Consider the following 21966-nt stretch of genomic DNA (forward strand, 5'->3'; position numbering starts at 1 on the left):
ATTGCAGATGATTGGAGTAGAGCTCTCATAGTACTCATATATAAAATGGGAAATAAAACTGAATGTGAAGATTACAGAGGCATTTCATTACTGAGTATTTCTGGTAAGATATATTGCAAGTATACTTGAGAAACGGTTGAGAAGGATTGTGGAAGAGAAGCTTGGTGAAGAACAAGCTGGATTCAGGCCAAATAGAGGCATCACATTCGTGTTATTCGGGAAGTGCAGAAGAGTTACAAATATTGAACAGAAAGCTAAGTCAAATGAGTATGAAAGGAAATTAGCTCTGCAAGATGAAGACAACCCAAAAAGATTTCTGCTATTGGGTGCTATTAAGTAAAAGTAAAATAAGAAAAATATATATACTAAGAATATAATATAATAATAAGAAGAAAATAATAACAATAATTAAAAAAATAAATAAAAATAAGATAAAAGAAAGAATAAATGTAAAAGAATAACTGTGCATGCAGATAGTATGCAAATGTCAGATGTAGAAGAGATTATTCAGCTAATGGGTGTTTATTTTTCCTAGAGTCAACGTGGTATTATACAATATGAAGCTTTCCACTAAGATGAAGAAACTGGTGTATGAAGAGAAGGTATTAGAACTGTTGCATAAACTGAATAAGAATTTGGTAATAGGGCATCAGCATGGATGCTAAAAGAGTCTTAATTTGAATTGGTTCTGCCTTTGACCTGTTTTTATGATTTCAGTCATAAAAACAATCCTGCAGAATCTCAGGGAAGATTCTGCAGGGAAAAAATATATAATAATTCTATTGCACAAATGTGGTGCAAAGACTGAGGTGTTTAACTATTGACCTATTAGTACTCTGAAGCGGTGGTGAAGATTTTGGAAAAGTTAGTAAGAGCTCACATACAGAAATGGGTCGACAAAGAATCCATACTTTGAAGTAACATAATGAGTTTACTAAGGGAAAGTCATATTTGAGTAATTTGCTCACACTCTATAATAATGTTGCACTTGAGTTATGTTAAATCTGGAATGAAAGGTTCAATTTGTTATTGAGCATTTCATTCAGGATTTTACTAGGATCTAAAAACTCTATGAAAAGGAAATGCTTGTACATAGGTGTAAGTGAAAACTTTAATGTATTAATATTTTATTAATGGAATTTTGCAAGTGATAAATTGTAAACTGTCTTAGAAATAATATACCAGAGTCTAAAAGGTCTTAGTGAAAGTTACTTTAGAAGGAGAAAATTTAAGCCACGTCCACTTTAGCTTAATCGGCTTTTCAACATAACCCCAGGGCATTGCAATGCGAAGTCCGAGACACGTGTATGACATCCACGTGATGGGGTGCATTTTGGGTAGAAGCGTAGGGGAGTGTACAAAAAAAGGAGTTAGGTGTCGTGAGCAACCAGTGACGTAGTTGGGAGAGTGAACTAGGGGATATATAAGGATTTGCCAGCGAATATAGCGCTCTCTTAGTTTTCTGTTCTTCGTGGTGTCTCTCTCCCTCAAAAGTGGGTTCCGATGGAAGCAGTTTGTGGCGACGACTAGAAGGAAGATCAATGATAGCTACAAAGTCAGGTAGCGATCCGCTTCAAGCATAGCAACGGTACAGCCATGCAGCCAGCGGAGACTACAGCCTTATGCTGAGTCGTACGTGCCTATTTGTCGAAGCGGTGTCGTTAAAGTTATAGGAATAGCAGTGATTCGTGATTGTAATCACGGGTGGTAAGAAGTCGGAGGAAATTATAGATAGCAGACCTAGGAACCTAACCGAAAGGAATCAGCAAGAATTGATGTTATGCCCATGTGGTCGGTAAAGTAGAAACTTTTATTGTCTTTTGTATTGAGAGCAGAACTAGAGTGAGTGAAAGTGCTAACCATGTATGTGATAGGACCTTTTTGTGACTGTCTGGACTATAGTGTTTTACTTTGTAGCTAGATGTTGTATTTCCAGAAGTTCATTGTTACTAAGTTATGCCCATAATAGAATTTTGGTATATTGTAATCTAATCTGGGAAGTTGAAGGATTGTTCATTTGTATAACTGTGATAAGTTAACGAAAATTAGATTAATTGATATGTTGGAAATATATTAAGTGACTACTTAGTTATAATTAGATAGATTGTCTGAGAAATTTTGAGATATCCTTTTATGAACAAATTATTATATGTCTGAAGCAAAATTTTGATCGCTGTGTACAATACCTTAGTGTAAAATAAATGTTTTTGTTTTCTATACCTAAGAAACTTGCCTGATTTCTCACGCCAATATACTGCTTGCTAAAATTAGAACCTGTGTAAATTCAAGTGCAGGGGAAAAGAAAATTTGGTTATGACTGCTGATTAAGGAATATACTAATAGGGTGTAAATAAATAATGGATTCTAAGGTCGCATAATTATCTGCTTGTTAACTCTCTGACAGGAATATCCTTTCTGTATAGGAATCAAGATGGAGCAGCTGTATTGACAAATAAATGTTTCTTGATTCTGAAACGGAGCGAACTCTAGATCTACAACAATAGAAGAATTTGGCTCTCACCCAGAGCATTCTCTTTGTCTGCAAGAATAGTACATGTGATCCATTAGAAAGAACGGTGTCTGATAGAAATCGGCTCTAATTAAGACTAAGCATTGTATATTAACGGCTGGAATAGGAACAGCAGAACAATTGGTAGAAAGACTAAAGAACCATAAATAAGATTTAATAAAGCAAATTATAACGAAATAACAAACCTATAACAATGGCGCAGCTGACAGGATTTAATTCATGCAATTAATTAATCAAAACTGTTTAATTTTTTAATTAATTATTTAAAAAATGAATTAAGGTGAGCAGGTTTTGGCTTGAGATCAGGCGGTTTTTCTTAGTAACAAATTTAGAATTAACAGTACTTGTGTGTGAAATTAAGATAGTAAATTTGTAAACTTATATACAAGCATGAATCAACCTTCAAGCTCAGGGATGGACTACTGTGAGTTTTCAGGACCATCAACCCTCAACAGGTTATTCCACAGTTTTCTGGAGAGGAGAATGACGACCTTTTAAGCTTTTTTAGCTACGTCGAGGAGTTGAGGAAGGCAGGGAGGTGGACGGACTTCCAACTTTTGATCTTGTTGCGTAGTAAGTTGGTGGGAAAGGCTAAGAATTTCCTCTATTCTACCCTCATACTTAAGGAAACACCAGACTATGCAAAATTCAAGGAAGTCTTTATCTCTCAGTTTTCTAGGTTAAGAAGCCTTGGTCCAAACTTATGGAAATTACAGAGAATGGTGCAAAAAAGACCGAGAGAACGTGACTGACATTTATCACAGGTTATTGAGCCTCGCTCACACCCTGCAAGTATCTAATGTATCTCACCTGGAATGGGCAATCTTTCACCAATTCAGGCTGGGAGTGAAGCAAGAGCTCAGAGAAACAGCCTACAAAAAGAAAGTAACTAACTTAGAGGAGTGCCTAAATGCAGTGAGAGATAAAGAGCAAATGCTTGGTGACTTTGGTCCTGCATCTGCTACTGGCTATGTAAACCTAATTAATAAGGAAGGGAATTCTAATAATAACTCCAAGCCAGAGAAAGAATCTCACGAGAAAAGGGAGATGCATAAGAATTTAGATAGACGTGAGGGAGATAGAACTGATTCCGTCAACACGAATCAAATAACAAGTGGAGTGGTGGATATAAAAGAGGTCCGATTGATAGTTCAGAGAGAGGTCGAACGCTTACAACAACCAGTCATGGATCGCCTTGACGTTGTTTTAACCCAGTTGGTGGCAGTATCCACAAAATCCTCTGACCCCCCCCCAAGTCGATCAGACTGCTGAGTAAGGTTAGAGGTTGAAAAACTGCAACAACCCCTGTTTCTTCATTACTGTATCCGGTTGGATACAGTAATGAAGAAACTGGCTGAAGTGACTAATCAGAATGCATCAAACTCTCCTATGAGACTGGAAAGAGAAGGAGAAGACAGAAGAGAACCTCCTAAATGCTTCAGTTGCGGCAAGCCTGGGCATTTTGCTTGCAATTGCTTCAATAGCAAGCGAAGATCCAGCAGAGGTTATGATGGGAGATCAAATTCCCATATGCATGCAAACAGAGCTTGGAAAGAGGGTCAGAGGAACCACTACCAGTCCCCAGAGTTGACAGTAAAGGGAATTATCTGTGGTAAGGACTGTAAAGCACTTCTAGACACAGGTTCCTAGGCCTCTATTATTACAGCGGATTATTTTGAGAGGATAAGGCCATGTGAGGCATAACATCTTTTATTTTAGAAGGCCTATATGTTAACTCTCTGACAGGAATATCCTTTTTGTATAGGAATCAAGATGGCGCAGCTGTATTAACAAATAAATTTTTCTTGATTCCGAAAAGGCGAACTCCAGATCTACAACAATAGAAGAATTTGGCTCTCGTCAAGAGCATTCTCTTTGTCTGCAAGAATAGTACATGTGATCCATTAGAAAGAACAGTATCTGATAGAAATCGGCTCTAATTAAGACTAAGCATTGTATATTAGCGGCTGGAATAGGAACAGCAGAACAGAAAGACTAAAGAACCATAGATAAGATTTAATAAAGCAAATTATAACGAAATAACAAACCTATAATAGTTAGACAAGGAGAATGCATACACTATGATACTTTTGATTTTACTAAGGCTTTTGACAAGATATACTTACTGCTATAGACCAGGAGGTCCAGGCATGGATGGCATGCATTGGCAGATTACCACAATGAGTGTAGGCCGAGCTATTATTATGGGAGATTTTAGATTGAAGGAAGGAATTATTATAGATTGGGGAGGGTGGAAGAGGGGGGGAAGGCATTGTAGGATAGAAGTGGAATTTATATGGTTGCTAAGGAGTAATTACCTGAAAGAACATGTCATGGAGGGGACCAGGGTTTCGAGAGTGCTGGATCTGGTAATAGCACCAGAAGATGTATGTACTCATAACCAAGGTAGACACTCTGCTTCCAGCTAGGATGAGTGACCATGCATGCTTCTTCTGGGAGGTTGCTAAACACGTGGAATTATCTGTTTATGTTGACCTATAAAGTTGGTATCCTTTCCTTCATGTATAAAGTTGGTTTATTCTTAATGTATAAAGTTGGTAATTATGACAGACTTAGGAGGCATCTTGGAGCAATGATGTTGCTTGAGAACCTGCAAAGAAAGAATGTCAGTTGTGCATAGGAAGTTATCAGGGATTGTTTGAGAGAAGAAGTATCAGACTGCATACTCACAGTCAGGAGGATAAACCAAGCGGGGATTAAGTGGATGAGTAGGGATACAAAGCAAAAACTGCAAAGAGAGAGAGAGAGAGAGAGAGAGAGAAAGTATTGTGGAGGAAATATAATGAAAAAAGTAATCAGCATACTCATGAGCATTGCAAACTGCAAGCAAGAAGGTTGACTAGTATGGTAAAAAAGGCCAAATCTGATTGAGAGAAAATTAACTAAGCAGGCCAAAGTAAATCCAAAAGAGTTTTTGTTATGTAGCAAGTAAGAGGAAGAATGTCTATGGAAGGATGACTTTAATTAATTGTGATGGTAGAAAGTGACACCATCTCCGCCATCCAGGTGGAGATTTTACAGTTGCTGAAGTGACAGAGACTCTTTTCAAAATCGAGGTAGAAGAACAGGAGGTGCTCAGCATATTAAAAAATAATGTAAATACAACAGTGGGACTGGATGGCATGTCAGCCCTTGTAAATGCTACAAGAAGAGGATTATTGCCAGGTTGGATTTCTGTCAACTGATGAAGACACAAATGGAAAATGACACAGATGTTATTGACATGTTGACTTTTTCAGATGAAGCAACATTCGACATAAGTGGAAAAGTTAACCATCACAATTGCTGCATTTGAGGTACAGAGAAGCTTCAGGAAATGTGACCACAGAAAAGAGACTCACCAAAAGTCAATGTGTGGTGCACGGTTAGGAGGTGTTTCATTATCGGGCTATTCTTTTTCGATGAGCCCACTGTCAGGGGTGAGTCTTATTTAGCAATGCTTCAGAATTTTTTTATTCCCGAATTAAAGAGATTAAATCTTATGAATAAAACTATTTTTCAACAGGATGGGGCACCCTGCCACTATGTGACACAGGTACGAAAGTTTCTTAATGACACTTTCACAGACAGGTGGATCAGTAGAGGAGGTGGTTTTGTGTGGCCACCTCGGTCACCTTACCCGACTGTTAGACTTTTTCTTATGAAGGTTATATCAAAACAGTTTTGTATGCTTCAAAACCTGCTTCTCTTGATGACCTTAAGACTAAAATTACAAACGCAATCAATGCAACTACTAAATGTTTTCTGGAACTTCGAAAATCACCTAGTTACATGTGTCGCACAAGATGGTCATCATGTTGAGCACTAATAAGAAACAAATCATTGTAGATAAAACTCACTGTAGATAAATACTCTTTAAGCTATTATATACTATAAATCTGTGACATTTTATAATGTTGGACCTATTAAAGTTTAAAACTGAACTAAGAATTATGGGACATCCTGTTCGTGAATGTGCAAGAGAATTATCATTGCCTCTGATGAAGTTGTTCAATCTAAGGCAAAGTTCTAAGGGAATCGAAAAAGGGTAAGATAGTTCCATTACACAAAGGTGGGTTTCAAGACAGAAGTATCAAATTACAGACCAAGTAATATCTTAGGAGTGGTGGTTGAAGTTTTGAAAAAATTGGTTAAAGGTAAAATCCAACACTGAGTAGATAGGGATGTGATACTCTATGGTGGGCAGCACAGCTTTGTAAAAGGTAGATCCTGCCTTAGTAATTTACTCGCATTTTATAATAGCGACAGCAAAGTTAAATAAGGAAAATGGTTACACCATGATACTGCTGGACTTTGCAAAGGCATTTGACAAAATACCACATGGAAAACTATTACAAAAGTTGGATCAAATGAGAATGGATATGAAGATGTAGCATGGATTGGGGGAGGGGGGAGACTGACATACACCAGAGAGTAGTATATGGTGGAGCAGAATCTAGGAGAATGAGGATGACTAGTGGAGTACCTCAGGGTTCTGTACTAGGGCTACTACTCTTTAATTTGTATATAAATGATTGAGGGAAAGATTTTGCAGGGGGATATATTTGCTGATGATGCAACACTGGGAGTGGCAGTAGTTGATAATGGTGATGTCAATATACTGCAGGATGATTTAAATAAATTGGCATTGTGGGAAAAGGATAATGATTGTCAATTTAATGTTGCAAAATGCAAGGTTATGCATTTTAGGTTGAAAAGGTTACATACTATGTATTACATACATACTGAAATTCAGAGGGCATATTGCAAAAGTTGATAAAATAGCTCAAAGGAAAGATATTAAAGGGGACATTTTCCAAGGCTGACACAAAGGAAATTTTTTAATACGTAACAACTAGAGAGAGAGAGAGAGAGAGAGAGAGAGCTAGTGATCATCCACTTAAGTTGTGTGAGAGAGAGAGAGAGTGATGTACAAGGGTATGTGGACTAGATTTTTTGCATAGAGAGTGGTGGTGAATGAGTGGAATGGATACCAGAATTAGTTGCATTCCCCTGACAAGGAATGAGAAAATAGGTTTAATGTGTGGAAAAGTTAGTGCGAGTCTACCACAATAAGTCTCTGGACTCCATGGAGATACTTGTAATGCATGGAGGCTGTTGGAGAATGTGGGATTGGATTATAAACTGCTAGCTTTGATAAGAGGATGGCTATCTAACAGATATCAATAAATGTGTGTGTGTGGGGGGGGATGTGAGCCTATGGAATTTAAGGTGACCAGTGGTGTATCCCAGGAATAATTCATTGGTATTATTATTCAATCTTTACATTAATGAAGTAAGAAGGATTTGATAGGAGACATACAACTGTTTACTGATGATACAAAGTTTGGCAGGGTAATCAGGAATGTGACTGACATGCTGAACTTGCAGAATGATCTGATAGGCTATAATTATAGGCATATGAAAATGGTTATCAGTTCAGTGTTAGTAAATGTAAAGTTCTGTGCTTTGATGTAATGAAATATTCATTGCTATATTATGTTGTTGGGATTTTTGCTAGAAGAAACTGATCATGCTAGAGATATAGCAAAGATGACTCAGGGGATGATTACAATGCTGAAATGAACATTGACATGTAAGGATAAGGAAGCCATTTTGCTTCTTTATAAGTGTTTTGATATTACCTCACCTGGACTATTGTGTGCAGATCAATCTCTTGGTTTTCCCAGGTTGTGCAAAGGAAAGTGTTAAAGATGATGTTGGGACTTGACTGTGGAATTTAGATTATTAGAATTTGTTGATTGTAGACACTAGCAAACAGGAGAAAGAGGGGTGATATGAAAGAGACTTACAGATGTTTGAAAGGGTCAGATAAGATACCAATAGATTGAATTTTTCATTTTATGGAGAGGACAAGAGGGCATCCATGTAAGTTGAGAATGAATGCAGTGAAATAGGAGTAAGTGCTGGATTATAGAGCAGCGTGTGTGTGATTGGAATGGTTTGCCTTTGGAGTATTATCAAGAAAAGATATAATTGCTGGTGTGGGTGATATGTAGCTTTCCTTTATCAATCCTTGACTCCTTAGAGGTTTTTGGTAATAGTAATAATAATAATTATAATAATAGGTTTGATAACAGTTTTTGAGAAATCCAGTGTATTTGACTTGTGAATGAACTGTTTAGATAAGAAAAGTGTATGTATTTTATGGATGCTTTCTTGTATAAATCTAATTAATAAACTGAATGGTTGATGGGAATGTATTTTGTTCTGAATAAAAATTGAGCATATTTTTAAATAAATGACCTGAATATTAGCTTTCATAGCAAAACTGTATTTGCATGGTAGGGAAAAGGATTTACTATATTTGGTATGTTTTTTGTTTACTTGCAGTTTATATTCTTGAATGTGGTCACATTTAAAGTCAGGTCTCTCACACAATTAAAATTATGTGTTTATTTTTACTTTCATTGTATAGAGCAGGGATACCAGTTGTGAAATTTTGTCTGAGTGCAGAATTAACATTATGCTGAAAGTTTCATGTGTGTTTGTTTCATTATTGAATGATCTAGCTGTTTTGAAGTTAGACAAGTTTTTTAATATTTAATTTAATTTAACATAAGAGTAATTATGATTGCTAAGACATTTAGACATCTGCATTTTAAGCACACATTAGAAAAAAAAATCCCATTTGTAATTTCTAATAAGCTATTTTTTTTTATTGAATAGGCAAATAATCTAAAGCAGTTTCAGGCAACTTCACCAGTCACTGTTCTTGATAATCAGAAAGTTATAACTGAGATGAAGGAAGATATAACTAGTAAGATTCATTTAATTTGATTTCTTTTAAAAACAAGTAATTACTTGGTCTTCAATCAACTTGAATAGATTTATGTAATTCAATACTGATGTTCTCTTGTGTAATGAGATCATAATATTTTCTCATCAGCATATTTACCCTGCAGTATACATAACAAACGGGTCTTCCTTATAGTACATCTCTGATGAATATGTCCCAACAGTGATAAATGATAAGCATGTTCTTTCTCTAGTACATTTCTGCAAAAGAATAATTTTCCTGTTTCCACATTTTTTCAGTTTTTGCACTCGTGTTTCTTTCTACAGTACTGTTTATGTTGTCAAAGGGGAGCAGAGAGTGAGAGAGGAGAGTCAATGCACCTCCATTGTGCAGTCAGAAGAATGATATGATGCATTCTGTGATTGGGAATGACCGCAGTTTGAACATCATCAACCACAATTGGATCATTCAGAGGAAATCGTTAGTCTTTTCAGCTGAAAGCGAGTTAGCTGGTTTCATATGGAGGTTGTGATTTTTCCTTTTAGATATTCTAGTTTTTCATTCTGTAAACAAACTAATATGAAACATGTACAGTATACGTAACATTACAAGCATTGGGAAGTACAGTAACTCATCAACATCAGAGCCTGAACTTGGGATGATGGGGAATAATCCAAACTCAGAACTGATAAAGAGTGCAGCTGGAACTACTGGAGGTGAGGACTACACATAGAGAATTAGGTTCCTGTCCTCTTCCATACATTAGCTAGCTTTGCAGTCACATCACTCTGCTCTGCTCTGCTCATCATCAACAACAACATAGCATTGCTAAGATCATTTGATGGTGTAACTAAATTAACTTCCCTTTTGCAGATTTAAATTTGATAATTTTGAAAGCTAATATTAAATTTAGAAATGACTTGTGTGATGTGTGTCTTCAGGTTTATATTAATAAAAGAAGTGCACACACACACAGACAAACAAACAAGAAAATCTAAAAGCTAAGATTGTGAAATTTGAAAGCTAATATTAAATTTAGAAATAACTTGTATGTGTCCACAGATTTTTATTAATATGACAAGTGCACACGCACAAACCAACAGGATTATTAAAGTTTTATGTCCGAGTCAAGATGCAAGAACAAATGTAATTTGTGGGGAAGTGTGCATAGACACCCCCCCACACACACACATCACACTCACTTCCTAAAGACTGAAAACTAAAAACCTCACTTCCTAAAGCATTTCTTTTACTTATTTCTGCCATTTACATTATATACAGATATACTGATGATGTTCTAGTTTTTCATTCTGTAAACAAACTAATATGAAACATGTACAGTATACGTAACATTACAAGCATTGGGAAGTACAGTAACTCATCAACATCAGAGCTTGAACTTGGGATGATGGGGAATAATCCAAACTCAGAACTGATAAAGAGTGCAGCTGGAACTACTGGAGGTGAGAACTACACATAGAGAATTAGGTTCCTGTCCTCTTCCATACATTAGCTAGCTTTGCAGTCACATCACTCTGCTATTAGGTTTGCTATATGGAACTTCTCCTTGTCCAATCTTCATGAATTTCTCGAAAAGATTAATTCAATAAACCCCAGAATCAAATTTACCCTGGAAATAGAAGATAACAGTTGTATTCTTTTTTTTGGATGTTTCATTTTACATCAACCAAATGGTAGTCTACAGTTCTCAGTATATAGAAAACCAACTCATACTAGTAAATACATTGATATTCTAACTCACATTATCATCCCTGTCAGAAATATGGTGTAATCAAATCTTTTGATATGAAACTTACAAATTACCTTCAGTGTAACTAACAATTCAAAAAGTTAAAATAATAACAATAGGTTTCATAATGATCTGTAACCAGACAGTACAGTAGATATGAAATCAACACACACATACCAAAAAAAAAAAGTTTACAATTAGTAAGAATAAGAAATTTCCAATTTATGGTGGGGAAACACAGTCATCACAGTTCAAACTGTGGCATCGAAGAAGCACTTCAGTGCTTCTAGCTCAGTCACTGTTGACTTCATGCTGAGCTAGACCAGACCGTTTTTATATCTATCTATATATATATATATATATAAAAATTTGGTTTTTATATATATGTTACGGTTAAAGTGATAAATCCGGTTATTAATAATAATTACCGGTTAAAGTGAATAATTAGAATTAATCACTTTAACCGGTTACAGTGAATAATTCCTAGAGGAGCCTGGTAAATGTAATAAAAACATGTTTATAGGTTTTATATATAGGTTTTCATTCTCAATAGAAATTATAACAGCTTAGGTTAGGTTAGTTTATAATGAAAAAAGTAAGGAAAGTACTTCTTTTGCACTCAATGAAATCAGAAATCATTATAAACTAAACTAATCTAACCTTTATCGGTTGCAAATCATTATAAACAAACCTAACCTAAACTAACCTAACCCTTATTGGTTAGGTTATAATGAAAAAAGTAAGGAAAGTACTTCTTTTGCACTCAGTGAAATCAGAAATCATTATAAACTAACCTAACCTAGACTAACCTGGATGTCACATATCAAACCAGAGTGTAATCGTAGTTTGTCGTGGGCAGATAACGGGGATGAATGATAAACGTTGTTGTGGGCTGAGCTTAATGATTGCGGGCAGATAAATGGGGATAACAAATAAAAGTTGTTGTGGGCAGATGAATGGGGATAATAGATAAATCAGAGAAGAACTGATCAGTGTTTTTCTCCATTGATGAGGAAAGAGGTACAGCAACGACGTTTATCTATTATCCTATTAATCTGCCCACAACAATTTTTATTTGTTATCCCCATTTATCTGCCTGCAATCATTAAGCTCAGTCCACAACAACAACGTTTATCTTTCATCCCCATTATCTGCCCACAACAAACTACGACCACACTCTGGTTCGACATGCGACATCCAGGTTAGTTTAATTTAGGTTAGGTTAGTTTATGATTCCCAACCAATAAAGGTTAGGTTAGTTTATGATTTCTGATTTCATTGAGAGCAAAGAGGTACTTTCCTTACTTTTTTCATTATAAACTAACCTAACCTAAGCTGTTATAATTTCTATTGAGAATGAAAACCTATATACAAAACCTATAAACATGTTTTTATTACATGTACCAGACTCCTCTAGGAATTATTCACTTTAACCGGTTATTATTAATAATAACCGGATTTATCACTTAACCGTAACATATATATAGATTTGGTTTTGGTTTTGGCCCATCCTTCTCAAAAATTTGGAATAATTTCTACTTTGGGACATAGAGCTCACTCTCTTCTTGATGACCCAATTGAACTTCATAAAGAAATCAATTTTCTTAGATCTACTTTTCTACTAAATGGATATTCTCAAAAGATTACTAAACTTTTGAGAATATCCATTTATTACTAAAAAATTCCTATTTAATCCTCCTGGTCACCATAATGAAGAGACAAATAATGTAAAAGGCAATATCTCTATGCCATACATAAGCTCTGTTTCTCCCAAATCAGCCAAGGTTCTTAAAAAATACAACATAAGAACTTTATTTACTCCTCTTCCAAAAATCTGTTCTCTAGTAAGCCATCCAAAACCTAGTCATCATAATCTTAAATATCCTGGTGTTTATCAGATCTGGTGTGACTGTGACATTCCTTACTTTGGCCAAACAGATAAGTCAATAGAGTTATGCATTGAGGAACACAAGAGGGACATCACTTACAAGAGAACATGTGCAGTGCTTTATCTAGCCATGTTTTGTTTTCGGCCAATTCTGATGAAGAAAACCATAGCCATACTATCCTTTGGGACAAATCTAACAACATTTTCCGTTGCCATGACGAATTGGAAAGGAAGATTATAGAATCTAGGGAAATCATCCTCAACCCTATACATCTAAACAACAACCTAAGCTACACCCTTTCAGACTGTCATTCTGCTGTGATCAAATACTGGCACTCACGAGATGCTGTACGCATGCACACGTCTAACAATCTAGCCAATGAGGGAACAGTTTTGAATACGTTGACTTCAATGTTTTAACGTTAAATATATACATTTACTTTATGTGATGTTTACAGTTTTTTCCTCCATGTTTAATGGTTATTTCTTTTATAATGTGCACCTGATGAAGGCTGTTAAAAAAGCTGAAACTAGTTGTGTAGTTATAATAAACTTTTTTTTCCCATTTCTCTTGGTTTAAGTCATTCAATTCTTTTTAAAAATATGTATAACAACCGAGTAAATCGATCTTCCTACAATCTCTCTCTCTCTCTCTCTCTCTCTCTCTCTATATATATATATATATATATATATATAGGATATAGGACTCATGATCATGCATATGTTTTCAATAGAATGTACTCTTTGTCCAAAACACAGAGCTCTGAGGTACCCTGGCATTGATGGAGTAAATCAAAGTGAAGAAACTGATGGCCCCATTTGCAAAAGGGCTAAAGGCAGACCATAAGGTGGTAGCATGGTAAAAAGGCCTCTGTGCTAGACTAAATCTGATAATCAAAAAATGTCAGTGTCCTGGAAATGTCAAGAGTGAGCCATGTGAGTTTCTTTAAATCTTTCCATGACCTGATTCTCAGTGGTGATGGCCAGGTTGGCTAGGGGACTGCTGTGGAGCAGAATAGGGGAATCCATATTAGCAATAATTAATTAATTGGTGGATCTCCAGATAGTGAAGAGGTTAACTATTGATCACCTTCTTTCAAGGTTTTCAAGAGGATTGAAGGTGAGGACAATGGGATCATAGTTTAACACATTCACGTTGGGACAATCAGAACTCTCTTTTCACTACTTTAACCTTCTAGTTGTGGTGGTGGTGGGGGGGGGGGGGGTGGGGGGGGGGGGGCAAGAGAAAATACTGTGCCCTACCACAATTTCCTATTTGTGTATCGGCAGATGCACCACGTATTGTGATGGGTTCTTCAGTTTAATCAAATCTGCATAGATTGAGAGGAAAGCGAATGTGTTTATTTCAAGATATATTAGAAAACAATAATTATGGAGAATGTTATATTTGGTTTATATATTTGAATTGCTAAAAGGTATAAATATGTGAACTATTGTTGATGATCCTTGTAAGAATGGCAGATATAAGGGAGAGAAAGAACAGGTAAGAATAGGAAACCTTTGATTACTGGCAAATGAATTATTAATAATTTACATTTGTGGTAATATATGTTCTCTAAGTTTCTGAGTGAGCGAATAACATGTGATCCTGTAAACACTAGACATGCATAAGTGCATTTATTGATAGGCATAAAAATAAAATAATAATAATAAAAAAAAAAACTTGAGGAGAGGGTAAAGCAACTTGTTTGTGAAATATAAATAACTAACCAATAATAAGCATTGACTGTACATTTGGTAACTCAGTAAATAACTACAGAGAGGTGCTATTCATATTCATAATGTGATCCATATAGATAATGAATAACAAAGGGGATAATGTACATCCTTGTCTCACACCAGATTTAACATTAAACCAAACCATCTTCCTGTACTTCCTTTAGTTCTAACTGCTGACTTGCAACTAAAATAAAGACTAAGTATTGCTTGATATAAAGCCCCATTGACACGATATAACTGTAGTGTATTGAATAGCTTCTCTCTTGGCACCTTGTCGTATGACCTTTCCAGATCGACAAAGCTTAAATACAGATCTTTGTTATATTCCCATGCTTTCTCAACTAATTGTCGTAAAGTGAAGATCTGATCCTGACAGCCTCTATTTGGCCTGAATCCAGCTTGTTCTTCACCAAGCTTTTCTTCCACAATTCTTCTCAACTGTTTCTCAAATATACTGGCATAAATCCTGCCAGGAACACTCAGTAGGGAAATACCTCTGTAATTCTCACATTGTTTTATTTACCTTTTTATATATGGGTACTATTAGAGCTCTACTCCAATCATCAGGAATTCGTCACTCTGTCCAGGCCTTCTGAACTATGCAGTGCAGCAACTGTAAGACTTTTATACCACCATACTTCAGCTGACTTTCATCATTTCAAGCTTTTGATAGCTTTTTCTACTTCAAGTATGGATATGTATTCCTGCCTGAATGTCTGTTGAGTGTTTTTTACCACTGTGCTATCACTGCTTGTTTCATTTAGCAATTTTTCGAAGTAATTACTCCATACTTCAAGGATATCTTTTTCTCCCATTTTCATGTCACCTTTATCATCTCTAACTCCTTTTACAGCACTCTTTCCTCCATTTCTAAGCTTCTTGAACAACCACCTTCTTGATATTTATTTTTTTTGTTTTTGCCAAAGTCCTCCCATGGCTTTTGTTTAGCTAGTTTTACACAGTGTTTAGCTTTCTTACATATGTCTCTGTATTCTTTAAGAGCACAAGCTGACTTATTTGCCAGGAACTTTTGATATGCTTTCTTCTTTTTCTTCACTACAGCTTTAACTTCTTGTGTCCACCATGGAGTTCTGATTTTTTCTATCCTTGCAAACAACCTCACCACATGCCTCTCTGGCTGAATCAATCAGGGTTTTCTTCAAGGTTTGTCACTGAATCTCCAAGGTTTGGTTCTTGTTTTCAAACTCTTTCATTTTTTTTTCAATAATCTTTGTGTATTTTAGTCTATAGTTCACATCTGAGAGCTGCTCAACTTTTATTCACTTTAAAACTTTCTTACATGTCATTCTTTTCAATATGAAATTCAATTTTATCCTGCTCAAGACTAAATATGATAACTAATATTTAAGGAATTGACAGCGTATACTAGAAATATAGATTAAATAAACTTTAATATATACTTTCCGATATTTCGGCAAACGTCACGTTGCCATCTTCTTGGGAACTTACTACACAGACACGTGCACACAAGTACTAATAACAGCAAATGAGACTGAAGCTAGGAAGCTAGCGTTTCCTAAAGTCCTGATGGTGCCCCCTGGCGGGCTATATTGGTAGTTCTTGGCCTTTGGGCTGAAGTTCTTCTGATAAAAGTTTCCCAAATTTGGGGCAGTTTCATGCATCCAAATTTGTTGAGGTTTGGCATGTTCCTAAGGGCCGAGGTTGATTCCATGAATAGTCTTTCATACTTGAACTTGCTGCGGTGTATTACTGTGGCTTTCTTCCATCTTATTCTGTGGCGAGTGTCCAGAGCGTGGTCTGTAAGCCCAGAGTGGCTGTACTGGTGAAATCGGATGTAATCCTTGTGTTCTGAGATTCTGATATTTGCTGTCCTGCCTGTTTGGCCAAAGTAGGACAGTTTACAGCTGCAAGGGACCTGGTATACACCAGGTAGGTCTAGGGGAAGTGGTTGGTCTTTGGTGGAGCAGATAAGGGATGCCAGTTTTCTATGTGGTCTGTAACAAGTGGTCAAGTCATGTTTTTTTTAGGATTTTATTGATTTTTTCCGAGGTGCCTCTGATGTAGGGAATAGTGATAGATTTAGAGTAATCTTTTTTGTGAAGGGGAGGGGGTGGTGGGTTGTGGATAACTGGGTTAAATATTTCTAGTATACGCTGTCAATTCCTTAAATATTAGTTATCATGTTTAACCAGCGTATAAGCCTCTCAACAAGAATCAAGACTAAATAGTAATATCGCTTCCAATTTCAAATCCTCTCTACACTCTGGTGTCCTGCACCAGTGGGAATACATCACTATCAACAATAACATAGTCAATGAGACTTTTCTTATTCCTTGCGTCTTCTCTCCATGTGAATTTGTCACATTTTTATGTTGGAACATGGTGTTAGTAATAACCAGTCCATGTCCTGAGCAAATATCCAATAGGTATTTGCCATTATTATTAGCTTTGCTCTTTTCTCCAAATTTTCCTGAAATATTTTTGTATGTCTGACAATCATTTCCTACTCTGCTATTTAGATCCTTAACAAGAACCAACTTTTCCGTTTTCATTGTGTCAGTAACTTTCTCTAGAGCCTGAAAAAATTCCTCACCTTAGCAGAGCCTTGTGTGGGACCATATGCACAAATAAGTCTCATTGTCCAATTCTCCATTCTGATATTTGCCCACATCACTCTACTTGAGACTGTCTGCCATTCAAGAAAATTAGCCTCATATTTGGTGTTTAATATTATGGCTACCCCTTGTTTTCCTTGATTGTCATTGCCTGAATATAACATTTTGTATTTATTGCTCAGAAAGATCTCACCAGTTTTTGTCTTTTTTATTTCAGTCACCCCTATTATGTTGATCTAGTACTTATCTAATTCCTCAGCTAGCTCCATTTCTTTGCCATTCAGTCTTCTTATGTTGATAGTACCGATCTTTAACTCTGGTTGGTGATGTTGAGTTGGGGTGTGCTTTCAGATTTGTTCCATTAGCTGACTTTTCCTGGTTCCCCTGCGAAAACAATGGGGGCCTTGTTTAACCAGGCGATGCCCCAGCCAGCATGAAATTTTGTCATGTTGTACTATCATTTTGTATATTGGTTTAAGCCAATAAGAATACAATTTGGTCAGCTAAGTCCAATATTGCCAGCCCATCCTCGTTCGTTCAGTATCCAGTTAGATACTCAACAGGGTGCACCACGAGAAGGCGAGGATTGGACATTAGGTCAGAAGCCCTGGTGGGTTCTCCGCATTCCTTTAAAGGCTATGTGGAGGTCTGCTCTCAGTTATACAGCTTTGACCCTTAAGCGCCCCTTAAGTATATATATATATTAAGAAAAATCACTTATATGACTATATAAGTGATGTCAATATTCAAAATCCAACTACCATTATTCCTGAAGAGAAAAGTTTTTAACCAATGTATTCTTCCTATATTGGCATATGGCTGTGAAACATCAACACTAAATGCAAAGAAAATTCAAAAATTAAGAACAACACAATTTAGTAGGGAAAGAAGTATTCTTCGTATCACAAGACTGGGTTACAAAAGGAATATGTGGATAAGAAAGCAAACCAAAGTCTTTGACATCATAGGAAGAGTGAAACATCTGAAGTGGCAATTGACTGGGCATATTGCTCGAAGACAAGATCAGTGATGAACAAAAGAAGTGCACTGGATTTAATTCCATGAGAGGAAAAATGACGACACTGACCTAAATTACATGGATTGATGATATCATCCGATTTGCAGGAGTCACATGGGAAAGCAGAGCCATGGATAGACAGTTTTGGAGCAATGTGGGAAAGGCCTTCATCCAGCAGTGGATTGACAATGGCTGATGATGATATGTATTTTAAGAAAAATCACTTATATGACTATTAGCCTAATTTTAAAACAGAAAATAACAAATTTATTTTCAAAGGCACTACTAGTTTCGTTTTTCTAGAAGACTTCGAGTACATAATGCATAGAAGAAGAAAGAGATGCATATTATTTTGGTACATCACCAAAGCTTTAAATTATTAACCGATATATATATATATATATATATATAAATATCGGTTAATATATATATATAAATAGCAAAATATATATATATATATATATATATATATATATATATATATTAGGATAACCAAGCAATTTTATATGCTTGGTTATTTTAGCTCCTAATCCCAAGTATGCAAACAATTAAGTTTGCGCCTGAAACAAAGTTCAAGTCTAAAGATGGTACAACACCAGGGCAGCTCATTGTAAAGGTGGTTAAAGCTTTGATCACTATTCTTAGTATTTTCCCATAATGTAAAGCACATCTCACTAGAAGATGTATACTGCAATGCATTATGGGTGGGGTCACTACCCAGACCGGTTTCGACCTTTTTTGAGGTCTCCTCAGTGAGTAGCTAGACCCTAAATACCAAGGTTTTAGTAATACAAAGCCTTATCAACTTTACCTATATAAGTTGCAACAAGGTGTATTAAGTTTTAATAAAAATCTCTGGAGGAGATATTGATGGGAATAAATTTTTAACTTGGGTATATTGTATACAATATACCATTAATATACCATATACAATATACAATATACATATTGTATATTGTATACAATATACCCAAGTTAAAAATTTATTCCCATCAATATCTCCTCCAGAGATTTTTATTAAAACTTAATACACCTTGTTGCAACTTATATAGGTAAAGTTGATAAGGCTTTGTATTACTAAAACCTTGGTATTTAGGGTCTAGCTACTCACTGAGGAGACCTCAAAAAAGGTCGAAACCGGTCTGGGTAGTGACCCCACCCTTAATGCATTGCAGTATACATCTTCTAGTGAGATGTGCTTTACATTATGGGAAAATACTAAGAATAGTGATCAAAGCTTTAACCACCTTTACAATGAGCTGCCCTGGTGTTGTACCATCTTTAGACTTGAACTTTGTTTCAGGCGCAAACTTAATTGTTTGCATACTTGGGATTAGGAGCTAAAATAACCAAGCATATAAAATTGCTTGGTTATCCTAATATACAATATACCCAAGTTAAAAATTTATTCCCATATATATATATATATATATATAAATAGCAAAACAAGTGTTCTCTGCCAGGTTGCTAGGAAAACGACCCAGAGGAAGACCAAGATATAGGTGGATTGATATGGTACAAAGTGCCTTAGATGATAGAAATATAAGATCTGATAATGTTGGAGCCTTGGCAAGTAACAGACTGATTTGGAGGAAAATTGTAGATAGGAAGTTAGTAATGATGTAAATTTTTCATGTAGTACTATAATATCCTGTACACCCCCTTGAGGGTACATGGCAGGAATATGATGATGATGATATATATATATATATATATATATATATATATATCCTGATTTATGCTTATATGTAGGCATTTGAAGCAAAAATCCTATGGAATAGGTTGGTTAATCCTTATTCCAGGAGTGCCATGTCTGTAGATGTTCACAGGGCCGGTTTGCCTGTTCTGAGGGATGAAAAAACCTTTTGCTTCCCAAAAAAACCCTCTACCTCCATATGAGACTGGCTAACTCACCTTTAGTCGAAAGAGACCAAATAAAGGTTCCTCACCTCATGATTGAACCCAGGTCTTTCTGACCAAAGGGCTTTGTCTATACTGACTGGAGGCTCTCTTTGTGTGTGTGTATGTGTGTGTGTGTGTGTGTGTGTGTGTTTATAAAAACTTGAAATTAGTTTAAATTACATTTGAGATTTTTGATATCTTTAAGACAGTTCACAAATGTTAATTTTACAAATAAAAGTTGCAGCTAACATGCCATTTAAACTAAATATCCAGCTGCTGACACTGAACTGATATAGATGTGGTTATGCGAGTTCTTATGGGCAATGTCTGCATATGTAGAAAGATTGAATACAGATGTAGGATGGGTTTAATTAAAGAGTGTATATTTTGTGCATAATTGAGAAAGAGATATCACCTGGACTAGAAAATTTATTAGTGTCCAAACTAATGAATACTTTTCTGTTATCTTTCTGTTGAAAGATCAGCGAGCTGGAAATATAGAATAGAATTTGGGCCCTGACTAGCGAAGAGAATTCTTTCAAAGTCCAATTAGGATTTGGTGATAGTTTTTTTTTTCCCACAGGTAATGAAAACTCCAGCTTTGCACTCAGTCGTGCAAGGTGAAGAATGAAGGCTCTCATTTCAACAAGGATTATTTCTTTCAGTTATGGGTTATAGAAAGTGTTTAGATCATGAGAGCAGAAACAGAAATAATAAAATGGAGAAGATGCTTTGAAATTAGGAAAGTTATTCCATCTAGCATCATTAAAGTGCCAGAGATTGATTGGGTGAAGGTTGATCTGTAGAAAACCTAATGTGTATAGTTATAGAGTTAAAGTTGTCATGAGGAAACTTGATATCTACAGTGTGTCTGGAATGAGTGTTAGTTAAGAAAAGGTCTAGGGTTGGAAGAATGATGAGGATTATCTGGTATTCTGGTTGGTAGAAATAATTTGTTAGATCTTTACTAACAAATACTTCATTATCCCTTTCATCATGATCTGTAAAGTCAGAGAAGGGATGCCAGTTTGAATTATGAATACTGAGGACCTCAAAGAAGATAATGTTGTTGTTTGGATAATTTAGAATGTCTTGGGGGGTTCAGTTATTTGTGGATGCTGTAAAGTTCCAGAGGATGAAATGGACAGCTAATGAATCTCTTCAGACTGATTTGAACAGACTGGATCTGCAGGCACATGATAATGAATGGTACTTCATTGTTGCCAAGTGTAAGATTATAAACATTTTGGACTGAGGATGTGGCAAGTAGAGCATCATATTAACAAGAATTTGCCTCAAGTGGTTGGTTAAACCAAAAACCTTGGTTTTAGTTTGTTGGTCATTCTTGCTGGCCAGGAAGTGATATTTTTAGGAGTCTATGGATGGTTGTGATCTATGTGTAGGTAGGGATGTAATTTAGTTGGTGGTAGGTGGACCAGTCTTTAAGAAGGTAGTCATTGCTTCACCCACCTACAAACTAGCCAAATATTTAGTCAAAGTGCTTTCTCAAACTACTGGCAATACCTCATGACATAAAAAATACTGAGCCCATTTTAAATCCAGTATACAAGATCTCATGCTCCTCAACACTCTGACTTACTGGCCAGCTTTGATGTCTCACTTAAGGACACCCTTGCTCTTATTCAAGCAGAATTTTCTCCTGATATCTCAGCCCTGTCTCATTTCACCATGAATTTGGGCTATTTAGTTTGACAAGGAAAATTCTATAAATAAACAGAGGGAACAGCCATGCCCCCCCCCCCCATTCTGGCTAACTTTTT

At 35.9% G+C, this 21966-nt stretch overlaps 1 protein-coding gene across 1 annotated transcript in view; it reads left to right on the plus strand.

Moving 5' to 3' along the window:
* LOC150106453 (regulator of G protein signaling loco-like) overlaps positions 1-21966 on the plus strand; it is a 292774-nt gene that overhangs the window by 219935 nt on the left and 50873 nt on the right. The window contains exon 13 of the mRNA XM_090393006.1: positions 9221-9311. Coding sequence (XP_090249132.1) covers positions 9221-9311 — 91 coding nt within the window. The remainder of the gene's footprint in view (positions 1-9220; positions 9312-21966) is intronic.

Source organism: Typopeltis vanoorti, chromosome 5 (assembly GCF_054136105.1).
Source record: "Typopeltis vanoorti isolate ZY-2024b chromosome 5, IOZ_Tvanoo_1.0, whole genome shotgun sequence".
NCBI lineage: Eukaryota > Metazoa > Arthropoda > Arachnida > Uropygi > Thelyphonidae > Typopeltis > Typopeltis vanoorti.